This window comes from Buceros rhinoceros, unplaced genomic scaffold (assembly GCF_000710305.1).
Source record: "Buceros rhinoceros silvestris isolate BGI_N320 unplaced genomic scaffold, ASM71030v1 scaffold32909, whole genome shotgun sequence".
Classification (NCBI taxonomy): Eukaryota; Metazoa; Chordata; class Aves; order Bucerotiformes; family Bucerotidae; genus Buceros; species Buceros rhinoceros.
Genome location: NW_010432655.1, coordinates 6,430 through 23,705, shown reverse-complemented (window position 1 = coordinate 23,705; position 17,276 = coordinate 6,430). Strand labels below are relative to the sequence as shown.

Genomic DNA, 17,276 nt, shown 5'->3' with positions numbered 1-17,276 from the left:
CACAGCCACTGAACCCCAGCTGCCTTTGTGGGCTATGCAGGGTGCTCTGCATCCCCAACCACTGCATCCCCACAGCAGCCATCCCAAGGGCTCCGTGCCTACCCCCAGCCACACTCCCACCAGAGGCTGCAGGGAAAAAAGGAAGAAAAAAAATAAAAGAAAAAAGCCAAAGCCAACTCCAAACACCTCCTCCCATTCCTGTTCTCCCTGAGCACAGCCAGTCCCGGCTGCACTGTGGCAGAGCAGGGTCTCTGCCCTGAGCTGCCAGTACAGCAAGAGAACACCCCAGGGCTCCATCCTACAGAGTTCTGTCCATCTCCTTGGGATATTTTGTGGGCAGTGTAATCCTTGGTATGAAGGAATGGGGCACCACATGCTCAGGGCAAATGCAGCCTGAAGGAAGGGCATTTCCCCCCAGTCTCCCTCCCATAGATCCCCTGAGCTGCCCTCGGCTCCCACCCTGCTCACCTCTGACCAGGGGGTCGTGTACCACTTGAAGCACGGTCGCTCGAAGCATGTCGTCTCCTCCACAGGCTTCTTGGCGATGTCGCAGTCTGCAGGGTTGCGCGTCTTGATCTTGCCATTGACGATCTCCAGGCAGAGCACGATCCTCTTCTTCACGCCCCGGCCACACGTGGTGTTACACTGCGGGGGCACGAGCAGGGCTGGCTGAGAACCCGCCACAGGGCATCCCTCCTCCATCACCCCCCAAAACCAAGCTCCTGCTCCACTCACCCTCCAGCCTGGGGAGGAGCCACTTACCCGCTTTTTTTTTGGAGGAGCCACTTACCCGCTCCCAGTCCTGCGCCAGCCAGTGTGAGGGGCAGTTCTTGTCCCCACAGGGATGGATAGCCAGCGGCTTCGTCTCCAGGTTGCACTGTGACTCTGGCACCACCCGCCCGTCACTGGTTTTGCAGTACACGTGCCGGATCATCCTGCCCTGCCCACAGCCGCCGCTGCACTGAAACAGCACCGGGCAGGGCGGGTGGTCAGCGGCAGGGAAGGTGGCACAGCTCCATCCCCATCCCCACGATAGGGACAGAGGTGCCTCCACGGGGCTCAGCCACCTTCCCAGCCCTATCTTCCCCAATTCATGGAGGGATTATTAGGGCTCAGTTTAAAATAGCTTCAGGAAAGTTCAGCGCATCCTTCCCCGGGCAGCCCCACCACAGTCACCATATCCCACGGCCCCATCGTGCTGGCGCTGAGCAAAACTGAGCATCTCTTGGGCCAGGTAGCAGGGAAAGCACCATGAGCAGGGAACCCCAGGGTGGCTCACAAAGAGGTCAAGGCAAAGGGGACCAAGGAAGCTACAAATATTCCACGCCCTCACTGCAAAGGGCCACTGCAAAGGGCCCTGAGCACTGGTGAAGGCAGCGAGTGCTCCCCGGTTTTTTTGCAGTCACTCTGGCAGAGACTCACGGTGTTTCACAGCGCCGCTGCTGCCATGGAAACCACTTATTTTTAGCTGATGCTAATGTATCAAAACCTGGGTAAAAATAGCTTGGGATGGCGGGGGTCTCTATGGTAGGATTGCGAAGGAAGGGATAAGGGGAGGAAAAAAAGGGGGAAAACAAGAGAAAAAGGTGGGGAAAACAAGGGAAAAGGGGCAGCCTGCAGGTCTGTTGGAGGGAGCTGGTTGCTGCTAGGGAGGATGAACCCAATCCCAAAACTCCCCGTGGCAGAGACACAAGCCAGCCTGCAAGCAGGGCCAGCTGCAATGGGCTGCCATGGCCTCTTGGCTGCCCGCCCCGGGGTCTCACCGGTCCCCAGTCGGAGACAGTCCACTGCCGGTCGCAGGGTGGGCCTGTGCAGTTCTTCTCGGCCAGGGGCCGGGCGCTGGCATCGCACAGCTTCTCGTCCTCTGAGCAGCGAATGTCCCGTGTCACCACGCTCTGCTCTCCGCACCGGGCTGAGCACTGCCGGGAGAGGACGGGAGGGCGGGGACAGCGTGAGCAGGGACTCCCACCGTGATGGAAACCAGGAGGTAATTTCTGGGGTTTTTCCACATTTTTAATGTGAAACTCTGAAGCCACATGCTGACAATCATAGGTGCCTGTAAAACAACCCGTAGTAAAGCTGCCCCTCTTCCCCCAAACCCCTCAGCAGTGTCAGCAGTCAGGTTAAGGTGCAGGAGGGCTGTATCCCGCCTCGGTGCTGTGCAAGCTCTCTGCAGGGTGGTGCCACACGCCAGAGGGTGAAAACCCAAGGCACGAGAAACGCCTGATCAGAGCTGAGAAGTTTTAGCTGTCACTTAGAGCAGGGTGAGATCTCCCTCGCCTCCTTCCCAGGAACAGCCAGCTCCTTTCCACCTCTTCGGAGAATGTTTCCCCCAAACCGCGCAACGCAGATTTTTGTGCTGTGCATAAATTTGGCACCGCGCAGCCCAGTGACATTATTTAGAACTGGATTTGAGTTACTACAGTCTCACACACACGTTTGCTCCATGCATAACGTAAAGCAGGGAGAAGGGTCAACAGCACAGCGCCCAGACGCACCGTGCTGATATGTTAATCCTCAGATCCCTGAAACGTGCTTTTTATTTTTTTAATGCCTATTTCTCCAGCCAACTTGGCACCCTGTTTCAGATGGGATCCAAATGAGATTAGCTTTGCTGCTGGCTAAGAACAAACTACTCCAGGACTGTCTCAAGCAATCTGTCCCTGACACATGCTGGAGGACAATACAGATTTCTGTAAAATAAGCCACTCCGGTTTGCTATGCCAGTCAAAGTAACACGCCAGCACGTGCACAGGGAGCTTCTGTCTATCCAGCCGGGAAAGCCAAAACATCCTGCAGCACCAGAGAAGGCACCAGACCCGCCATCAGCTCAAGGGGAACAACATATCCCAGCTTGGAGAAGAAAGGAGACGTTTAAATTACAACCAAGAAGCATTTGGGGAGTTTCCCAGGAAGGAGAGTCTGCTCCCTCATGGTGTAAATCATCGGGCAGGTTTGCACCCACAGACAGCTTGGCTCAGAGCTCAGTCTGCTTTTGCTTAGGAGGAGTCTGGGCTTGGTTTGGGAGCAGGAACATTTGCTCCTTGGCGGAGAGTCAATGAGAGTGTGGGCACCAGGGCACAAATGCCATCCTCCACGCACAGCCATCGAGTATGCTGAGAGACAGACAGGTCCAAAACTTCACTCTCCCCACAGACACCCACTTCCAGAAGACAGTGGAGAGGCAGGGCTGGCTCCTGGCAGTGCAGGGGGGCAGAGTTAGCCCCTCCCATCTGTTTCAACATGTTCACTGTGAACCATGCCAGGTCCCCATCCCTGCACCCCGAGTGTCAATCCAGCACAACACTGGTGGCAGCCAGGGGACTGGTTCCTGAGACATCCCAGCTCAGAGACTGGCCCTGGCTTCCCCAGGAAGCAGCACTGGTTTGGACATTTCCATGGGTCTGTGCAACATGCTGGAGCACTGACCATGTCTGCAAGAGAATGAAGGGGCACAAACCCTGTCATGTTTTCCTGAGCAAACCAACGAGCTGAAGCAGGAGCACCTGTACCACCTAAACCACCTTCCAACTGCTCTGGGGATCTGCTTACAGTGCAGCTTGGAAAAGGTTTAGTTCTCCAGGTGATGCAGTGGAATCGGAGGTGAGAAGGTAAGTTTATGGGCACATAATTCATGTGCAGGATGGGATCCCCTCCCTGGCACCTTGCGGGTTGAAGAGGCTGCTAAGCAAGTGGTGGTAGAAGGATCTCAGCCATGGGCTCCTGCCCTGTCTCACTGAGCAACGTCAGCATCTTTTGTGCAGTCAGAGACTGTGTGGCGGTGGCCTCCCCATCCTGGGTGGGGATCCAAAGCTTCATTTTAGGGGAAAAAAAGGTATTTCTGGTGCATGCTGGGCCATGTGCACCAACTGCAGCCAGTGTGCAGAGTCTCTGCTGGCCATGGGTGAGTTTAAATCCGTAAAGGAATGGAGCCCTCAGTGCTACCCCTGGGGACTTACCTCGGACCACTCCGACATCTCCCACTGGGGCCCGCAGGCTGGGTTCTTGCAGACCTTGCGCTCGTCTGGCCGGGTGATGTCAGCGGACTCACAGAGGTCGCTGTAGACAGAGCTGTCGAACCCCGGAGAGATCATCTTCCAGCACCGGACGATGCGGAACTGGTAGCCCTCCCCGCAAGTGCGGGAGCACTCGCTCCAGCTGCTCGTCTCCCACCTGCGGAGGGAAGAGAGGCCGTCGCGCCGGGCACGGCTGGAGCGGGACCAGAGCACCCCACGGGAAAACCCTGCCTGCCCTCGGCTGGGGGGAGATGGCTGCAATAGGAATGAGCTGCAGTCGTGCTGCCAGCACAGGAGGGGTTTTCCCGTGGGATGGGATGTATAAAGGTATGGTGGTTTCACCCGGCAGTCCTGAGCTCATGCCCGCAGTGGTGTCTGCTAAAACCACATTGCCAAGAGGAAGGAGGCACCAGCACAGTGAAGCCTGGATGGGTGCCCTCTCTACCCAGCACTTGTCATCCACGGGCTGCACCTTCCCCAGCAGTGACCCACCATGTGCCAGCACATCTCTGCCACGCTTTTTGCCCCTGTTTGACTCTCTATTTTTGCCTGATCAGCTAAAGCATGGAGAGGACCCAACCATCCATCACCCTGCAAATCCCAGAAATAATGTCACACAAAGCTGTCAGAGCCCCAGTGGGACAGACATTCCTGTACCACCATCAGTCTAACTCTGCTGGAAGAGCTGGGGTCTGCTCTGAGACACTGCCTGCCCCTTATGGTCCCCTGCCACTACTGTCCTGATGGTACAAGAGAGGAGCAGCTTGTAAACCAAGGGAAAAGACATAAAAAGCCAAAATTTTACAGTACAGTAACATTATAGAAATACTGAATTAGAGAATAAGCTAATAATGTAAAAATCTAAATGGATCAGAATTCACAGCTCCTCTGGACACGGGACTGCCCTGTGCAGCCCCCGGAGCCACCCACTGCTGCCGTTCTCTGAGCAGGAGACCCATGTCCCCCGCTGCACACTGGCCTCACTCCCCGCACGGGGCTCCGGGCACCACAAGCAGCTGTAGGGAGATGTCACACATTTCGAGGTGCCACCTAAGTTCAGAAGGGAGATGAAACCAAGTTCTTTCCTGTCCAGATCAGGAAAAACTCTCTTAGCACTTTCTGTTGGAAAACCATCTGCCTAAGCGATAGTCAGTGTGCTTGGCTGCCCTGCTGGAGTTCCCAGCAGGTCCTTGGTTTACCCACTGCCGAGCTGCAATTGCTGGTAAATCACAGAGCAGCCCATGGAGCTGGAACAGCTCAGCTGCGAGGAGAGACAGCTTTATAAAAGACCAGTGGAATAATCTAAGCAACCTAATGCTCGTGCTAAAAAATTACAGAGTTAATGCAAATAAAGATTAAGGCCCCCGTGGTGCCTATAGGGCAGGTACGTTCCCAGCAGTAACACCATCCACCTCCCCACGCTTTTCTTGCCTCAGTTGCAGCCTGCCCTGGCTTTCAGCCTTAACGTGCCAGGTTCAACGAGGTCTTACTGCAAAGGGCACGTGCTTTCCTCCCCGTCCTCCTTCACAATTACCTGAGGTGAAGGCAAGCCCTCTCAAGGATCAGGTGCCGTACCTGGTCCCCAGCATCCTTCTAGTCCTATGTTGCACTGTTCACAAGTGACACAGTTCCAGAGTCTGTACCAGATAGCTCTGCTTCTCCCTGTGCCCTGTCCCTAGTCCGTCACCATCACAGTCCCTTTGACAGTCACTAGTCTGTCCTGCCTGTAACTGCTGTCCCTTGGAAACCTTCCAACAAGCACCCCGCTGTGTTACAGACCAGCCACGAAGCTGCTCCGAGCTGTTCAGCCTCTCTTTTGGAGGGGGAAGGGAAAACTTTTAGAAGGACTTCTAGGATCAGCTCTTGCCCAAGCAAACCTCAGTGATGTTTAGGACACTGAAGGGATCAGAAGGCTGGATCCATATGCCAGCCTGGCCTCTCCACCCAGTTCACACACAAGTTCTTCCACATCTTCCACATCTTCCTGCCAGGGCAGGACACTGCCCGTACTGTTAGAAGCTGGACTTGATGGGCCCCCCAGATGCAAACTCTGCCAGGATTTATGGTAGATTTAATCTGGCAGCTTGAACTACAGCACTCAGGAGGAACGTCTTTCTGCATCCCAGGCAGATGCAACTAGGGGAGGAGGGACAGAGGTGCTACAGGCCATCCCCACCACAAAATCCATGCCGACCCCCTCCCCCAAATACATCCATGGCAGAGAAGGCGCAGAGCCCCCCAGGAGCGCCCTGGCAAGGCAGTACCTTGGCTGGCACTCTCTCCCAGCACAGAACTCATGGATGGGCTCAGGACGGGTCATGGCATCACAGTACGTATCATCCACTTCGATCCCATCATAGCGAACACACATAGCATACGTGGACATCACTCCTAGTTTCAAAGAGAACACACACACACAACAGAGGACGCTTGGTGATTTGAGATCCAAACCCTTTTTTTTTTTCTTTTCTTATTTTTCTTTGAGCTGCATTTTCCAAAACTTCCTCCCAATGGAAAGCAGCAAGCTGGACTTTCTGACCCCTGGGATGGATGCTGCCAGGAGGGGAGGACCACAGTGGCCAGCCAGCCAACATGGGCAGTGCAGTCAAGTCTGGCCAGCTCCGAAGGCACACATGGCCACCCATGCCAGGGCATGCCACCAAGATCAATATATGACTAACACATTTTTACAGGAAATGCTCAGGGCATCGATTTTGCTCGGCAGCAACCTCCGCTCACAGCCATCAGCTCCCACCCTGCCAGAATCATGGGAGGAGGCGACAGAAAACACTCCCCAACCTGCTCCATCTACCCACTCTGTCTCTAGGCATTACACTCCACTTGTGCCCAGGTGCTCCCCAGGTGCACCCAGTACTCCAGGCCAAGGAAGGGCTCCCAGGGGCTTTGCAAGGAGCCCCCCTGCTCCCCTGCCGAAAGCACAGGCAGCCAGTGTCATCAGACCAAGACCTTTCCCCCCACAGCCTGCCGTGCCAGAGTAAATGTTGTGAAGTCCATTCTGGGACCTGGTCAGGGACCAGGAGGCTGCTCTGGCTACAGGTGACAAGAATTGCAGCTCTCAGGAAAGTATGGTTTACATAAAGCTAAAAAAAAGACCTACAGCTCTTGAAGAGGTCTTGCTTCTCTGCGATACGTCATTAAGGAAACAAGAAAGGAGAAATTCAAGTAAAACCTCTGATAGCTGCAAACTGGGACAGAGCAGCCTGGCCTGGTCAAGGGGGAAATTTGTTCAGAGGGGATCAAAAGAAGTCAAAAACATCCCAGAAGACCTGGCTGACAAGATCCCAGGGAAAGGGATGGCTTGCGAAGCTCCTGCTGCGAGCACGCTGCAGGCATGTGTCTGCCGGACAAGAACAAACGCTTAAAAACCAAAATCCTCTCATTTTCTCTTTTGAGAGATGTCCCTTAGAGCACAATCTCCTCTCTCTCCCTTTTTTCCTTCTTTCTAATTCCAGAAGCATCACAGCATCTGGATTATTTCAGGGATGGTACAGGTGAGAGTGTGACCCTCACACAGGCTTCTTCACAAGTGACGGGCTCGCAGGGGCCAAGACCCCCTAACCGAAGAGGGTAAAGGAGAAGAGAGATCAGGTGGCTTGAAGCTTTTCAGGGGGCAAAAAAGGGGAATTCACACAAAAAGAATACGGGCTCAGTTTTGATATCCCTGGCATCTATGTCACAGTTCCAGATTTACACCCTCGCAGCCAAGATCAGGCTCCAGGGTAGGAGTGGGAGAAACAAAACAAAAATCAAAAAGCCAAATGCTATTTTGTTTCCTGCCAGAGCTGAACAATCTTCAAAATTTCACTCTGTGGGGAAGCAGCTGAGCTTTTCAAACCCCTCTGAACAGACAAAAAAGGGAGGAAGGCAAAAGAAAGGAGACAATATGCTGAGACTCAGCGCAGGTTTGGGGATCCTGCCGAGCCCCTCTGCATCCCCACTGGCTGGGAAGCGAAGGCGATGATCAGAGCTCCCCAGAGGGACGGTGTTGTGCAGGATGCCAACACCTGGTCCTCGACACCTCTGCGAGGTTGGTGGGCTTTGCAGGCTCGCAGCCCCCGGCTCCTCTTCCCACCTTTGCACCCAGGCAGAGAAGCTTTGGAGTTGTGCTAAACCAGCTCCAGAGATGGCGAGATCCCCTACACATCACCAGGTCCTTCCCATCCCTAACAGACAGAAAAATGACTCACACACCAGGTGATTTCAGCAGGTTGTGCAGAATTTGGCTGGTTCTTATAACTACCTGTGGTACATGTAGAGCTGCAGGGTTCATGGGAGGAAAGCTTCCACCTGTACATGTCAGCAGCACTCACACCTTGGCCCTTTCTTAACAACTTCAATCTGTTTCTAGCGATAAGCAAACAAAACAAACAAAAAAACAAAACAAAACAAACAAAAAAAGGCATTTACAAGGCGAGCGGTGATAGGCCACATCAGACACACACATCTGCCATCAGGCTGCAGTTGGTTGGGTTCGGGTTTGGGAGGGGATTTGCTTTGTTTGGCGGTTGGGTTTGGTTTTTCTGATTTTTTTGGGGTTTGTTTACTTGTTTTAATTGGTTTGATTTGGTTCACAACATACCTGTCCTGAGCCCCAAGTAGAATCCCCAGCCCGGTTAGAGGCAGAGCTTCCACTGTCTAGAAATAGAGAGAATGGGATAAAAATACCCACAAGTAGAAACAGTTCAGAATTTAACAAAGTTTGCATTTTCTGCTCAAATACACCTGGCCCTTGGCATACCGTGACTAAAGGTGCAGTATCTCCTCCCCTGCCTCGCCGGGGCCAAGCACCCTGACTCGTGCTGCTCATCGCGGCCAAGCTTTTGGCTGCTCCAACCTCAGCAGCTCGCTCCTTTCCACAGCCAAGACGTGGCGTAGGAGCTCGTGAGCTCGCTGCTCGTTAAACCCCAAGCCATGCCGCTTGCCTACCCGCTGCTTTTGCCACTCTTGGTTTGCTTTGGTTTAATCTGGTTTTTGTTTCAGGTAGGTCATTTGCATCTCATATCCATGCTGTGCTCAAACACGTAACGCCACGGGGAAAGGAGGAACGGAGTCAGCCTGGTGTACGAAAAAGCATTTGTCAAACCAGCTCCTCCCAGTTCAGCGCATCCTACGTGCTGTGAGTTATAGCACACCCGGGATACTGCACCTTTACAACAAAAGGCTTCGATTCTCTTCTCATACCTTTGCTCAAACCCTTGAAACAGCTACGCTGAACTAGCGAACAAGGTTGTATCCTGACATCCAGTTGTCTCTGGCCTGGCGAGATATGCAGCTTGTATGATTTCTAGGCAGCAGAAGCTCTGAAATTGCCTTATTTAGTTGTTGGTAAGAAAGTGTTCAGGTCCAGTCTATCAGATCAACCTTTAAAAGGACACTTGAGAATCCAGGCCTTTCCTTTCGGACCCACCCTCCTGCCACCGCCAGCACTGAGCCTCCAGAAGGATTAAAAACAACAACAATCTCATTTTCCCTGTTGATTTGCCTCTGGCAGTTTGGCAAATGGTCGCTTCCTGTGCCTGAAATGGAACCGAAATGAATGTGACTATTTTTTTTTTTTGCGGAAGAATAACCTCAGCTCCCTATAAATAGCACTTTATCTTGCCAAACCAGCTCTGCCTGGGGACCCGCACCAGCCCCGGGTGCCATCGGTGTGCTGCCTGCTGCCAGCCAGCCAGGAGAGGGCTCACAAGATGACAGTTTTCAGCAAGATCCATTAAAACACGGTCAACATCTGCTTTTTGTACTTCAGACTGGCTGGAAAACAGCGTATTACCTCGATTGTCTATACCCTGTGTTCTGAGGCACCAAATAAACACCAAGTTATCCTGAGATCGGGACTCCTCTCCCTTGAAAGGAGAAAATATCTTCTAAATAAGCTTTATACCACATCTGAGGACAGCAAATCGTGCAGCAGTGTCCCTCTAACGTGTGTGATCCTAAATAAAGAGCTGCTTCTAGGGGTAACAAGGTCGCAGGGACACGTTCTTTCCAGATCAATCAGACACTTGGTCATAGGCAGCATTTAGCTCTCTTGCCATTCCAAGCAGAAACAAAACTGTCATTTTGTTCTCCTCTAAATGCAAACAGCAGCACGTTGTCCCACAAAGCTGGTGGGCTTTTCTCTTTGCTTGTATTTTTCCTCTTTATTATGAGCTTTATTATGAAAGTCAATTATTTTTCTTCCCTACTTGCTATTTGCTTCTGCTTTTCAAGCAAGTAATGGCACCAAAAATTATCACCACTCCCTCACCTCTAGCTGAGGTCTGGGCTGCTCATCTTCCTGAAACAGTCCCCAGAGCAGAAGAATAATCCTAATAAGTGCACACGAATACCACAGGTCAACACCCAGAGTCCCTGGGCTCACATTTCTGTGTTTTTGTGAAGTTTTTATTTTTAAGCAAATGAGGAAACTCATGGCTCCCATGGCAGGATCTGCCCTGGCCACACGCTGCAGCACAGGCATGGGATGAAGGATGAAAGGTGCCTTAATCTGAGTTTTAACTGCTCCAGGAGAGGAAAAGCAGCACTGCATCGCTACCACAGCACAAGTGCCACCCACCCATCCCCATCCCAGCAGGGTTTGTTCCTGGAGAGGAAATACAGCACACCATGCTGGTGCAAGGTGCTCCTGGAACTGGATAACTCCGTCCACACCAAGAACTACAACAGCTTAGAAAGAGATAAAATGACCCACCTCTAACCAACACCATCCCACATGCACAGACTGGCTGGTTACAGTCTGCAAAGAGATGATCTTCCCTTTCTTGTTCATCGAGAGGGAACGAAAATGAGCAAAAAGCCACTGTTTATCCCAAACCGAGCCTAGGAAGGATTTGGGAGGTCTCAAGTCCAAGCTCCTGCCCAGAACTAGGCTGACCCCAATAAAAGACTGGGTCCCATAGGGCCAGTTTTGCCCATCTCCAAGGATGGAGATCCACCTCCCTGCCCCCTACCCAGGGCAAGTTTTCCCTTGTGCTCCACCACCATTTCCTTCAGTGCAGCTTCTGGCTGTCCCCTCCACCTCCCTTCCTCCTGGAGGAACAAGTCCAATCCCCAATGCTCGTCACGTGCCTCGTGTTTCAGCACCCTGCCCATGGCATGCCGAACCAAGCCTCCATCCCGCTGTCAGTGTGGGCTTTATCCTCCTGCTGTGGGTGCCAGCAGGAGCTTTAACCCTGGCCTCGGTGAGCTGAGCTGGGGGTCCACATCCATCACTCCCACCCAGGAGATATGGATCAGTGATTAGTGTCATGGTTGCAACTGGACTTGAAGCTTTTTGCCAGGAAAAGTTGGATCAGATGATCCTTGAGGTCCCTTCTGACTTCAGAATAAATAAAGAGCTGGAGGAAGCACTAAAGGCCTGGCCACAACCTGGGCTGTCCCAACCCAGCCTCTTCTGCCCCATCCCTGGAAGTGACCATTGACCATCTCTGCAGTTGTGGCAGAACAGTCAGACCTCCAAGCTGCCACCATGCCCATCTCTCCCTCTTCCACAAGTGCCCCAACATGCAGATGCTCTAATTGTCCATGACACTATGGGACTTTCTGAACAGATGGGGAGAGGAGCAGTGCCTCCCTGCAGTGGATGAGGGCTCTTGAAATGAGGTGCAAGTTGTTCTATTCCCTTTCATTCTTCCCCCTCTGTGTTTTTATAAAATGACATGTCTCAAACAGCATGTTTCCTGCACCCCAGCTGCCCCATCTCTGCCTCCAGTGGCCTTTCAACCCCCACCACAGCCCCACAGCGAGGGATGGAGCCAGCAAGGAGCTGAGCATCTCTCAGCCCAGGCTATAGCCCCAGCTGGGCCAGGATACAGCCTTTTGGCTAGTGAAAAACTTTTGGATATTGATGTTTAGATCTGAAGAGTTTGTATTTTATTCTAGAGAGAGTGGAGGGGGGGAAAGAGGGAACACTGCAGAACAAAACCAAGGGAAGAATGGGGGGTGGGGGGGGCAAATAAATAGCAATGCTGGGTATCCTTCCTGAAGGGATTTAAAACCCTGCACTGTGTCTTCAGTCAATGGGCAGCCAGGGGTGGTGCTTTTTAGCACAACGAAGAACTGCACTGGAGCCGCTGACAGTCTGTCCTGTAACAGCCAAACTGCTCTAAAGTTTAAAGTGCGTGAAGTTCCCTGCATTCCCAGGAGGTAGGAAAGCACTAGCCCCATTTAACAGTTACTGGAAGAGAGGTTTGAGGTACAGGCCAGCCAAGGCCACCCCAGGAGTGTGCCAGGGACCAGGGGAGCCCCAAGGGGCAGGGCAGCTCCTCCTAGCCCCCGCAGGACAGTGGGGCAGGGGAGGTGTCAGAGGGCTAATGAAATGCTTGCTCTGGCAACTGAAGGCAAAGTTTCCAAGCCAAGCCATGAGCAAGGATGATAGACTCAAGCCCTTGGCAATGTTTTAATGTTCTTATCGTTAAGGAGTTTGTCTGCAAGGACATTTTCTTTAGCAGAAGTTTCCTTATCACAAGCTAGTATCAGTTCTGGGCAAATAGAGCTACCTATAACCAGAGATCATCAGCTCAGAGCTCTACACCTTCTGCAGCTCAGCATCACAACCCATGTTTTACTGGTGGCAAAGACTGGGAGACAGAAGAGTCAAAGCAGCAGAATCTGGAGACCCACAGGAGACACCTGGGTGCCATGGGAGTGCACAGCAGGACCCAAACCCTGTGGATGACTCCAAGACCCTGATTTCAGCTCAGGCTCTCCAGGGAGTGCTCCAAGGTGCAGCTACACATGAAGGAGGGCTAATGGTTCCATCTCAGTCCCCGTGTGCCCACAGACTCATAATAAAGGCTGCTCCCTAGACAGCCTCAGGGCACCTCAAAAGGCACTGGACACAGATCTGTGGACAAGCACTAGCCTAAGATTCCCTTTCACCCAGCTCACCCTTGCCTGGACAAACTCTACTGCTAAAGATAGATTAAGCTCTTTTTTTGCCTTCCCACTGCGTTTTATAACACTACCACTCCAAACCAGTCATTAAAAGGCATCCTGAGTGACAGCTCTCATAGCAATCAATAAGCTGCCACTGGAGAGCTTTTGCTATTCTTGTCCAAGCAGTGACTAATCACACTGCTCCTGTTCCTGCCAAGGCAGCAAGCCCAGGCTGTTCCTGCAAGCCCTACGCAGGAGCTCCCACTGTCCTGCTCTGCCTCTCCAGTGGCAGGTTAAGCAGGCAGGACCGTGCCTGAAGCTACTGGAAATATGTTCCTGCCAACACAAGTGAGGAGGATCACGGGTGGCAGTCAACAGGGTGGGTAAAAAGGGGCCAGGACTAACTTCTGCTGCATCAGAACTTGGAGGAAAGGGTCTGCGGAATCAGAGGGGAATGCCAAGAGAAGGCAAAAGGAACCATGACAGGCAGAGAGCGACGCACAAGCTGACAGCCATCAGCATAGACTCATCAACATCCCCATTAAGGAGGGCAGTGAGATTTCCTCTTGCTTAAATACTCTCTTGGCTTTCTGCTCCCAAACCTCTGGCCCTTCCTTCCAAATTAAACCCCACCAGAAAGCTTTCACATACATCATCCTACCACCACTTACCTTCTGGCTTCCAAAGTAGAGAGAAACTATGCAATGGGGTTTGCACTGAGTACACAGCTATTGTAAGTCCAGAATAGCAATAAATAGGATTTACTATAATTAAAGACATGTCTCCTACCTTGCTTTGTGGGTTCTGTTCCCTTGAGGGCTGGTCATGGTGACAGTGGCATTTGAAAATGGCGTCTCTGCAGAGGTGTTGATAGCTTTGCCGTTGCTCAGCTCCATGTAAGTGCTATTAATGTTGTAGGTCACGACGCCATCGGCGTCCTCATAGTCAACATAGAGGCTGTCGATATGTGACCCCACAGAGTTGATTGGGTCTCCCCGGGCAAAGATGTTGTTCATGGTCATGTTGAGTGCCAGCTCCTTGGAATCCGAGGTCTTGTCCAGCAGCTTGTCTATGATGGTGTTCTCCAACAGGAACTCCCTGGAGGTGAACCTGGGGTCGAAGTCTCTGTCGTCATGGTCTGTCTGGTAAGTAGACCTGGTTACGTTTGAATCTAGATTGGAGCCAACAGGGGGAAACAACAGTGACAACCACAAAAATGCATTCAGGCTGGGAGGCGAAAGCAGCCCAGAGCAGTAGGGACACGCCAGAGCCTGAGCAGCCACCAGGGAGGGCTAGAGGCAGGGGCTGGGGTCTTGGGGAGGAGGAATCTCATGGGGTTATACCCTTTTGGGAAGGGTGTGCAGTTCTGTGGGTCTCATCCTGCTATCGCGTGGCCAGTGGAGAGCTCAGCACCTGCCAGCACTGCCCCAAGCAATAGCAGAGGACAGAAAGGAAGATGCCCTCCTGGCCCAGAGCCCATGCAGCCATGCTGGGAAAGCACTCAAGGCAGTTTGGTGGTGGGATGGCCAAGAGACTGGAGTGGGAAGGAGATTGCTGGGGGCTGTGGAGAGGTGGGAGGTGACAGAAGATGTGACAGGGAGCTTTGTGCACCCAGGGCTCCCTCGTGTCCTTGGCATGAGGCAAAGCATGGCGGGGCACCAGCGGGGAGACCTTACCCATGGCCACCCCCCACCTGCCAGAAACCAGAACCTGAAGGGCAAAGAGGATTTATGAGCAGAGATGTTTTAAAGAACTTTCCAAGGTTTCCAAAAAACAAACCAGCAGAATCACCAGGGGTAGAAACAGAGCGTTTCTCAACAAGAGCTCTGAGAAGCGGAACAGTGAGGCCCAAGTCTCCTCCTTACCTTGGGGTTGTTTGCCCTTCAGTTTTGGCTCACAGTCAATTGTTTCTGCTCTTTCATAGACCTCATTGGTTTCCTGACCTTTGCTCAAGTTTAAATCTTCCTCCGTGTCCTGCCTTCCAAACACCTGGTTCTCCAAGTCTATCCTTTCCCTGGAGATTTTCCCAAAATAGGTTGCATTGTGCTGGACAAAACCCAATGGCACATCCCCATCGAACTCTCTGCTTTCTTCACTATCTGACTCAGAGAAGGTGTAGTAGATGGGCTGCAGATTTCTTGAATGTGGCTTCCTCAGGAGGGTATATTCAAACGTGATGGATGGATTCTTGCCATTTTGATTCCAGACCTAGCACACAAATTAAATGGTTAGTGGATGCAGTGAATATATAGCACGAAAAGCTTGTGATTCATCTTGAACTTGACAGTTGGTGAGCATCTACTTCGCTATTTCCAATCTGCTTTCCATCACATTGCCAACTTCTTACTACTGGAGCCCAGCATCATTTTCCAAGAGTTATTTGGCAGCACTGCCCCAGGAATTAGCCCCAGCTCAGGGACTGGGAACCACAGGTCACACTTCCTCCTCTGCCACTAAGCAACCCTCTGGTTAGGAGGACCACTTCAGAGAGCCACTTCGGAAGTTACTGACCATCACTTGCAAACCCATTTTTTGTGGCTTTAGGAAGAACATGTACACACCCCTTCAACTACTACAACCCCACCAGGGATAGGGACTCACAGCTAATGCACTACAACCTCATACTGGTCTAACCCCTTCGCCTTCCAGGGGACTCCAGGGCTACATGAAAGATGGCAGGAGCTGGAGTCTGGCTGGCTGCCCAGAAGAAAATGAAATTATTTTTCCTCATATGCCTGGTTTCAGATGGTTGGCTTTCAAGAAAAGAGTTGGATCTTAAGTTCTGCACTCTTGTCTACGCTATCTGGCCTAATTTCTTATTTCTAGTTTTCCTGCCAGGTAACTTGGATAAAAATGCCAAGGAATAGAAGATAAACATCCCTGCAGTGCCTGAGGCATCTTCTCCCAGCAGAAAGAGGGGTCACCAAGCCCACACTCATTATTCACAGCCCTGTCTGCATCTGAGAGCACTGACGCAAATACAACAGATCCATGGAAGGAACTGGGAACAGTTGCTGCTCCCACTCCCCTCCTCACTGGCCAGGAAAGCCGGGAAACCATGGCAGGACTCTGCTCCCATGCCCACCCCTTCCTTGACCCAAAGGAGATGTTTCTTTTCCCCATCACCCCCGCCTTATGGACTTGAAGAGTCAAAGCTCACCATTATGTTCAAGCCTTGATTTGTTGGTCCTTGTGCAACAATATACTCTATGCCGGTCTCGTAAACATCCATGGGCCTGCGGTACTTGAACACCGTGCCTGCAATGTTGAAGTTCTTTGGACTGTCAACTTTGTAGTTCCCGTTGAAGAAATAGTACCCAGCTTCATCAGCCACAGCTTCAAACAAAAGAGAAAAAATCAGAAAAAAATCGACACATGGCAGAGCAGAGATATGCAATATTGCTACTTTTTCACTCAGAGGATGAGATTGTTAGTGTCACAGAAATCAAAAAAGAGTTTCCCCTATATTACAATGCATTTGTCACCTATTTCCAAAGCACGTCATGTGAGTATGTGCCCAGAGTTCTGGGCCATGCATCCTACACTACAAGCTCCTGGGTATGTGGCTTACTCTAGTCCCCGGTTCCTCTCACCCTTTTGGCACCAGCACAGCATGGACTTTTTACACTCACAGCTCTCCAGACCATAAACAAACTGTCAGATGGCAAAGAGCAGGAAATGCCTCCTTGGGAGCACTGAGCTGATGCCACCTGACCCAGCCCTGGCCCAAGACAGGTCATCCAGAGCTAGCCCAGAATCTGTACTAAATCAAGCCTTTTTCATTCAAGCTTTCCTGCACATGGCCACGAGCCTCTGAGCCAGCAGAGCACAACAGCAGCAAACATGCTTCTCTTGGGCAACTCCAGATCTTTCCCACTCCTCCTGAGCAGCTCGGCTATCTCCATCGTGAGATGGATGGTGTGGCCACCAACACGTAGGTCACATCTCCTTGGTGCTCTTGTCATGTGGCCATTGCACATTCCCCAAGCAGGAGAAGATCAAAGGGATCACCAGAGAGGTGAAGTCACTCGGCTGTCTGTGATCCAGCACCAGCATGTTGGTCACACCACACTGAAGAAGTAACAATATTGACCAACAGTTTCTGCATTAAAGCAATTCAAGTGGTGATACACACAGCCCAGCTGCTCAGACTGCGGAGAGGAGAAGCGCTCCGGCTTGGACAACACGGCTGTGATTTACACAGACCACGGATTTAACTCGTGTCCGCAACAAAGCTTAATTCAGCTTTGGAAAAAGCGTTAGCTAGTGTAGGCCTGCAGTCAGGGGAAGTACCAAGAGGTTATACACACCCAGAACATCTGCAGATTTTTTCCGTTCTACTATCTGGATATCCCTCGC

At 51.9% G+C, this 17,276-nt stretch overlaps 1 protein-coding gene across 1 annotated transcript in view; it reads right to left on the bottom strand.

The window, feature by feature from the left end:
* ADAMTSL2 (ADAMTS-like 2) overlaps window positions 1-17,276 on the bottom strand; it is a 24,648-nt gene that overhangs the window by 2,207 nt on the left and 5,165 nt on the right. The window contains exons 8-18 of the mRNA XM_010143851.1: window positions 17,228-17,276; window positions 16,078-16,253; window positions 14,783-15,125; window positions 14,604-14,627; window positions 13,707-14,088; window positions 8,278-8,381; window positions 6,281-6,407; window positions 3,960-4,173; window positions 1,764-1,919; window positions 791-961; window positions 469-645 (exon numbers count right to left, since the gene is read on the bottom strand). The exon at window positions 17,228-17,276 is cut by the window's right edge and continues 16 nt beyond it. Coding sequence (XP_010142153.1) covers window positions 469-645; window positions 791-961; window positions 1,764-1,919; window positions 3,960-4,173; window positions 6,281-6,407; window positions 8,278-8,381; window positions 13,707-14,088; window positions 14,604-14,627; window positions 14,783-15,125; window positions 16,078-16,253; window positions 17,228-17,276 — 1,923 coding nt within the window. The remainder of the gene's footprint in view (window positions 1-468; window positions 646-790; window positions 962-1,763; window positions 1,920-3,959; window positions 4,174-6,280; window positions 6,408-8,277; window positions 8,382-13,706; window positions 14,089-14,603; window positions 14,628-14,782; window positions 15,126-16,077; window positions 16,254-17,227) is intronic.